Source organism: Balaenoptera ricei, chromosome 5 (assembly GCF_028023285.1).
Source record: "Balaenoptera ricei isolate mBalRic1 chromosome 5, mBalRic1.hap2, whole genome shotgun sequence".
Classification (NCBI taxonomy): Eukaryota; Metazoa; Chordata; class Mammalia; order Artiodactyla; family Balaenopteridae; genus Balaenoptera; species Balaenoptera ricei.
In genome coordinates this window covers 18,009,881-18,018,249 of record NC_082643.1, presented here as the reverse complement: position 1 = coordinate 18,018,249, position 8,369 = coordinate 18,009,881, and the positions used below count along the sequence as shown (strand labels likewise).

The 8,369-nt window shown below is 37.9% G+C and overlaps 1 protein-coding gene across 5 annotated transcripts in view; it reads left to right on the top strand.

Moving 5' to 3' along the window:
* The first annotated feature begins 822 nt into the window (after positions 1-822).
* STPG2 (sperm tail PG-rich repeat containing 2) overlaps positions 823-8,369 on the top strand; it is a 617,593-nt gene continuing 610,046 nt past the window's right edge. For 3 of the 5 annotated variants that reach the window (XM_059923910.1, XM_059923908.1, XM_059923911.1), the window contains exon 1: positions 1,141-1,203. Coding sequence is in view for 1 of the 5 variants with exons in the window: in XM_059923912.1 (XP_059779895.1) it covers positions 1,095-1,203 (109 nt within the window). In the remaining 4 variants the exon portion in view is untranslated. Of the gene's footprint in view, positions 1,204-8,369 lie in introns of all 5 variants that reach the window. The other 2 variants (XM_059923912.1, XM_059923909.1) reach the window with 2 other exon arrangements.

Sequence of the window (8,369 nt, the reverse complement as noted above, 5' to 3'; positions counted from 1 at the left end):
CTGGATGGAATCTTTGCTGGGGAAAAAAAAAAAATCCTGAGACAACTTTTAGGTGGATTCTGACATAGACTCCTTAAGGCCTTTACAGAAGCCTGGTTTCTTTCGCCTAAGGTTAAGAGCCTCCTTGGTTTAGTGGGGTGGGCTGGGCTTTCGCAAGGTCTTTGCTCTACTTATACACAATGTAATGAATCAATGCTGCCGTTGCCTGGTATCTGACAACAGGAGCAGCTTTCAGTTACCTGAATTTGCATTGCTTCGGTTGGTGAGTTTTTCGTCTCCTTCCCCCGGTTCTCTGTGTTTCTTGTCACCACCACCTTCTGGGTTTCTCTTAGCACCCTTTGGACTATCTACGGGATAAAGTCAGAGCGCTTTCCCCCTGGGGTGCGAGTATAGTTGTGGTAGGAGTTGGGGATGAGGTTGCGGAAGCGTTTCCCTTTGCACTAAGGCTTTTCTTTCACAGTACTTGCTAGTCTCTTCCCAGGCGCCCTAACTGACTTAAGGGGGATTAAAGGGGAAATAGACCACGGTCAAATTACCCCTAACGCCTTCCAATGCGTTTTCTAGAGCTTTCCTGAATCGGGATGCAACGCAGTAAGAGGAGCAGCGAGCCTCGGCCCCGCCCTCTGCTGGAGGACGCCGAGAGCGCGGGGCGGAGCGAGCGGGGAAGGCTTGCGGCTCGGTGCGCATGCTCCCAGGGCTCGGCCAGGGAAAAGCGCTTGAACCTCTCTCCCAGAGACTTCCGGGTGGAAAGAAATGGGCGGAGCCAGTTCCGGAAGCAGAGGGGCGGGCGCCTACTATTTAACCTCCTTCCTTGGAGGCGCGCTTGTGCTCTCGGTTGGTGAACGGATGAACCTGTGGGATGTCTTACCTGTGCTCATACTCCTTTTCAATTTTCCACGCGGCTAGAAATCGACCTGGGAGTATTCTGACACCAGTGAGCAGGTGGGGCGATAGCCCCTGCGCTAGCACCTCCATTTACAGAAGTTCTTCCCGGGCCTCCTGAAATTGTTGACGGCTTCTTTTTGCTCCACATCTCTTCTAGCCTCCCTGTTTTTAATCCCTTTGCAGCCGCCCACCCTTCCCCCCACGCCATTATGTATGCTCGGGCTCCCCGTGCGCTTAAATTGGCTGAAGGTGGCAGCACTGAGGATCATGTGGGTCCTGGATCCTACCAGGTACCGTTCCTGAAGCAGCAGGCAACAGGTAAGGTGTAGAGAAAGGCAAGCCTTCTGTGACAGGCGCCTCACTTTCAGCCTGCTCCGCTTCTGTGTGCCTGAGTTAAACACTATAGTACCACTTCATAAGTATAACACATGAAGCAGGCAGGGAGAATACTATCCTTATTTTACAGATGGTAACTGGTAAAATAATTTGTCGCATTTCACAAGGCCAGTAAGCGTATGGTGACGACTTTTGATTTTACAGTGGTTGTCCACATCATACTTTAAATGGTACAGATTAGATCTAGGATTTTTATTTCCTGGCCCCGTTGACTATGTGAGTCTCCAAATCTCCTGTGTACTTCTTACCGCTTTCTGTCTCTTTTCTTTGTAATTCTGCCTGCCTCACACACCTTTCCTAACTAACCAGAGAAACATTAATTTACTGAGATATAACTTTTATATTTCTGTTTTGGAATACCTTTTAAAGATAGTCCCATGTATTTTTTCAGGTAGATGCTTCCTATCTTACCATCCCCATCTTTTTCAATATACTTAACGAGAGCCTGTTTATCCCACATTCTGTAAAGAAAAGCTGTACTCTTTGAGAGGTGGGGTGGGAATGGATAATTTAAATAATTATTTGCTCTCATTTGTTAGCAATTAGTGGCTAGGGGGTGACTTTTAATAAATACTTCTTATTTGCTTTCTGCTTTTTCTAATCTCATGATTTTTGTGGGGCTTAATACCATCCAAATTACACTTTTTCCCTTGTTAGCCTGCATTTTCCCTATTGTCACACTCTTCCTGTATTTTTAAACAAATGCCAGGATCCACTACTCTGTTAACATGTTTGATGAGATTAGGGTGTTAGGTTGATTTAAGTTTCTTTGGAGTACAAATTTGTCATTTGTCATTGTTTTAATCTTGAATTTTACTGCTTTTCAGCTTCTGCTATTGATATCAGTGTTCTTGGAGCTTATTATGTGTCTTTATTTAATGCACCTGAGTCCTTTTAAGCATTAACTCCCTACCTATTTATTAGCCACTGACGACCACCGAAAATGCTTACACTTATGATACTTTTCAATCCTTATTTTATTTTGACACAACTGACCATTGTCTTTTTAGAGATATTTCTTCCCTTGGTGTTTGTAACATCATTTTTTCCTGGTTCTTTTTCCAACTATTGTCTTGGAACAGTGCCTGATACATGGTTGGGACCTAGTAAACATTTGTTAAATGCTGAATCAGGTATCATTTTTCCCCTCTTCAACCAACCCTCCATAGTCTTCTTTAAAGGTTTTTATTTTTCTAAATACCTTTTAAATGTTTATATACTGTACTTCCCATCCTTTGCTTGTTGCTTTTCTCATGTTTACTTTTTCATTCAAATCCATAGCTTCAGCTGCTATCTATGATTCTGATGACTCCCGTAACAGTCTTTAGAGATACAGGTGATTCATATCTCTAAGATGAGCTTTCTCCTGATCATCAGGCCTTTGCATTGCCAATTACTTTTTTTGGACATCTCTACCTGGGTGGTCTCTGGCATCTGAAATTCCAGGTGTCTGAACTTATCATTTCCCTACCATCACAGACTCCTTTGAAAAAAAATGCCCTGTCAGTTGCTTATAAACTTTTAGCTTTGGAATTATTTTAGACTCCTTTTTTTCCTCTGACTGATCACTCCCATTGATCATTAGAACCTGTTGATTTTCTCTTCTCATTCTCAAACTGGTTCCCTTTCTTCATTTAACTGCCCTTGACTTAGTTTGGGATTTGTTATTTTTATTCTGAAATAAACCAATAAAATATTTCTGGTTTCTCTGTTTCAGTCTCTAACAACTTCTGTCTTATGGCTAATGTAATCTTCCTAAGATATAATTATATTATTTGTTTAAAAAATTCCTTTTAACACTAAGCTTAAAATCTGAACTCCTTAACATAAGGAGGTGCATAAGATTCTTCATGATCCCTAACCTGGTCTCTCACTTAACCTGATCTTTCCAGGCACCACACCTCCACCAGCACTTAACCTACATATCAGCAGTTCCAACTCTGCATTGTCTATAAATTCATGTTCATTCACCTCCATGCCTTTGTACCTGCTGCTACCTTTGCTGAGTAAGCTCTCTTTTCTTTCCTTACTTGGCTAATTCCTACTTATTCTTTGAGCCTCAGGTAAAGTGAAGTTGTTCTTTGACTCCACTCTGTCTCAGGTTTTTCTTCTTTGACTCCTAATGACTCAAAGCACTTTGATACTATATTGTAATTATCTGTTAACTTATCTGGCTGCCACATTAAAGTGTGAGATTATTGAGGGCAATAACCAAGATCTCGACTGTGTTAGTCTCAGTTTTTAGCTCAATACCTTAACACGTATGTAAAAGAAATAAAACAGTAATTCTTGAAATAAAGTTTAAAAAAATCTAATGAGTTACACATAGCAGAATTAAAAACTCATAATCTGACTTGTGTGAACTTTGCTTAGAGATCAGTAACTGGGGTTTGCAAGGCCCTTCTTTTACTGTTTTATAGAATTGTGCCTTGTTGACCTATGAAGGAAACTAGAAAATTTGGGAACTTTGGAACTTTGAGCACCTGCATCCTATAGAACCCTGTTTTCTTGGGAACTTGGGAACTTTGAGCAGCTGCATCCTATAGAACCCTGTTTTCTTGGGAACTTGGGAACTTTGAGCAGCTGCATCCTATAGAACCCTGTTTTAGTAATACTCAGCACTGACATGCTAATAATAATAATCAATAGAAGTTATAGGTGTTTCTTTAGTCATTTCTCTACAGGATTCCCTGGCAAGATAATTTAAAAGTAGCTGTTACCTCTTTCCTGGGTACCTTCTGCTTTACACCTCTTTGAGATCAGTAACACACTGGACTATACAGAAGTATGCACACTTATTTAAGGGTCAGGGAAATTTTGTAGAGTATGATGTAGGAAAAGCGATGTTGGGACTTTATGTAATTTACTTGTTACCTTGAATTACACAAGAGGAGAAGATCTTAGTCTTAGAACTTCAAAAGAAAGGTGCAGATACTCTTTATTCTCAACCTTTCTCTTCTAATTATCATTTTCCTCTTACTGTAGGCTGCTTGGTCAGTCCTCCAGTGTATTGTCTTCATATTTTCCTCAGAAAATTCTTTCCACATTAATTTTCAAACTTCATTGCCTTGACTTTTGTCCAGTTGATCAGGGATTTCTACCCAGGATTTGCAGCCGGAAAGGAATAGGACTGAGCTGCTCTGATTTCATGAGTGGGAGAGATAATGGATATTCCGATTCCAGATTAGTGAGAGCTGCTCCTGATTTTCTTGCAAATTATCTGAGAAGCAAACAAATCTTATCTCATTAAAGCAAATCTTTCCCATAAACGACCAGCCTAGTAAAATATGATAAAAACATAGTCCTTTTAATAATGTGACTGCTCCTGGCATTATTGTGCTAAGGAGTATTTCATTGCTTTTTGAGCTTGATTTACATAACAAATGGTACCCCATATTAGCATATATTAGTTATCTGTACTGGTTCTATATTAGTTATCTAGGCTGGGTGACAGTGGTTCTTAATATATTCTTTGCCAAATTTCTTCTTTGATGGGAAAGCAGTTTTATCTGCCACAGAAGCATGAGCTGTCCATGGTCTTGTACTCCTGCCTATGTGCTTATGCTGGCAATAATGGTTTTATCTTATTAGCCGTTCAGAATTTAGGGAGACCATTTCAGGGAATTCTACCTTTATTTAAGTTTAAATAAAAATATGTATGTGATTGCTATATAAATGTTGGTATCCCTGAAGATGAGTATATGTTTCAAAGATCTAGTTATTGCTTTTATGTGAAGAATGCCCTGCTTGCTTTGTACTGTAGTTGTGGCTGCAGAACTTGTCCTTTATCCCACGCCACCCACCTTCTTTCTCAAAAAATAGACTGACTTTTATTGCTTCATGCCAGTCTGATTTATCTTCTGCTGTTGGTGCCACAAACTTAATATATCTCAAACTGAACTTACTTCGTTCTTCTCGAATCTTATCTTCTCCTATATTCTTCATTTCTTCTTTCTACCTGTCAGTTTGATTTATCATTTATTGTTGGAACTTAACATGTCAGTATAGTCATATGTCCCAAATCAAACTTTTAATATTTCACTCCACCAACCCTGATGTGCCAGAATCGTCTTCTCCTATATTTTGTATCTTAATTATTAGCAGCACTGTTTGTAATGTAATTGTTTGTTTGTTTGGCTTCCCCACAATTTGAGGCAAGGGTTTTAGCTTATTCATTATTGTATCCTAACTGCCTCTCTCTGACACGTAATAAAGCATTCAGTATTGCTGAATGAATGACTAAAGGTGTAGTTTAGAATATCACCTATTCTATATTTATTGTTTAATATGCACGACAGTATGATAGGGAGACCAACCATCCTGGTTTATCTGGGAATGTCCTGATTTTAGCACTACAAGTCCTGTGTCCTGGGCAAACTAAGACAGTTTGTCACCCTAACTACACAGTAGGCATATAGTTATGAATAAAACAGAAAAGTCCCTTCTCTTATGGAGCTTATTAGTATAAACATTTAAATTTTCTTGTGGTTTTACTTGAGCTCAATATTTCATACAAACTTTTAACCTATTGATGAAAGATTCTTTTGTGATTAATGTTGGGAAACTTCAGTGAAGATTTTATGAGTACTGGCTTTCTTGAACACATGGGGCTATTGTTTGGGGTTTTTTTTCCCCCCATTTTTATATGAATTTTAGTATTTTGCAATGCATTTTATGTTTCTTTAAATAGATTCAGTTAGAATCTCTGCAATGTTCTGATGACAGCTGCCTCAGAACTAGCCTGAGCTTAGCTTTCTTAGTTTTCATATCTATCTCACGTTACCTAAATGAACATAAATTTTAAAAAATATACCTTTAATTGTGAGATGAAATACTGATGCAGAAAATTGCATAAAATTTAAATAACTTAAAAAGTGAATACTCAAGTAAAGAAATATAACATTGCAAAATTTTCTTTTCCAGTCATAACCCTTTCCCTCTCCCCTACAGGTAAGCACTATTCTAATTTTTATGGCAATTAATTCCTTGCTTTTTTTAATGGATTATTAAATCATATTGATGAAATGACCCCTTTAACACAATGAAATGTCTCTCTTATTCCTGGTATTCTTTGTTCTAAAATCTGCTTTGTCTGATTTTAATTCAGTCACTCCAGCTTTCTTTGATACATGGATGCGTGGTATATCTTCTTTCATCCTTTTATTTTTAACCTCTGTGTCTTTATGTTTTAAGAGGGTTTCCTATAGACACCATAAAGTTGGGTCTTGCTTTTTTATCTAATCTGACAATCTCTTTTAGTTGGGGCATTTAGAACTTTTCCATTTAATTTCACTATCAATATTGTTGTGTTTAAATTTACTCTCTTGCTATTTGTTATGTATTTATCTCATCTGTTCTTTGTTTCTCTTCTTCTTTCGCTAACACAGTTGAATGATTTGAGTTTTTAAAAAAATGGTTCTGTTTTTATCTCCACTATTGGTTTACTAGCTGTACCTCTTTCTTTTATTACTTAGTGGTTGCTCTAGGGTTTACAATATACATGTCTAATTTATCACAATCTACCTTCAAATAATATTGTACCACTTCATGTATAGAATATGAGCCATACAACAGTGTGCTTCTGTTTTCCCCATCTCATTCTTTGTGCTATTGTGGCCATATATTTTATTTCTACATATGCTGTAATGCCACAATAAATTGAAATTATTTTTGCTTAAAACAGTCAATTTTTTTTAAAGTGATTAAGAATTGAGAAAAAATGTCTTTTATTAACCCACATAAAATTAGTTGTTAATCCCATTCAGTATACTTTTCATTTCAGAAGTTTGATTTGGGTCTTTTTTATATCTTTATCTCCTCATCATGTTCATCTTTCTTCTACCTTATTGAACATATGAAGAATATTTATAATAGATACTTTAATGTTTTTTGTGCTAATTCCATCTTCTCATTCCTAAATGTGTTTCTTTTCATTGACTTTTCTCCAGTTTGTAGGACATATTTTCCTGCTGCTTGGTAGAACACTCTCTGGTTATTTTCACTATTCACCTTATATAATCTGTAGCTTGATTTCTGTGTGCTTATATGTGTGTTTTGATTGCAATCTGTATCTTGTTCTTTGGTTGCTTACCCCGATTTGGAACATTTCAACTGCTGTCCTGGGTTTCTCAAAACTTGGCTTCCTTTTAAGGATTTCTGTTATGGTCCTTGTGTTGTTTTGTTTGTTTGTTTGTTTTTGCTTTGGGATAGCAAATTCAAACCATCAGTCACTAAATTAACACCCAGAGTTTTAACATCATTCATGAAGCTTTTTCTTTTTCTTTTTTTTTTTTTTAAACATCTTTATTGAAGTATAATTGCCTTACAATAGTGTGTTAGCTTCTGCTTTATAACAAAGTGAATCAGTTATACATATACAATATGTTCCCATTTCTCTTCCCTCTTGCATCTCCCTCCCTCCCACCCTCCCCATCCCACCCCTCTAGGTGGTCACAAAGCACCGAGCTGATCTCCCTGTGCTATGCGGCTGCTTCCCACTAGCTATCTATTTTACATTTGGTAGTGTATATATGTCCATGACACTCTCTTACCCTGTCACATCTCACCCCACCCCCTCCCCATATCCTCAAGTCCATTCTCTAGTAGGTCTGTGTCTTTATTCCCGTCTTGCCACTAGGTTCTTTATGGCCTTTTTTTTTTTTTTTTTTTTTTTCCTTAGATTCCGTATATATGTGTTAGCATACTGTATTTGTTTTTCTCTTTCTGACTTACTTCACTCTGTATGACAGACTCTAACTCCATCCACCTCATTACAAATACCTCCATTTCATTTCTTTTTATGGCTGAGTAATATTCCATTGTATATATGTGCCACATCTTCTTTATCCATTCGTCTGTCGATGGACATTTAGGTTGCTTCCAGGTCCTGGCTATTGTAAATAGAGCTGCAATGAACATTGTGGTACATGACACTTTTTGACCTATGGTTTTCTCAGGGTATATGCCCAGTAGTGGGATTGCTGGGTCGTATGGTAGTTCTATTTGTAGTTTTTTAAGGAACCTCCATACTGTTCTCCATAGTGGCTGTATCAATTTACATTCCCACCAACTGTGCAAGAGTGTTCCCT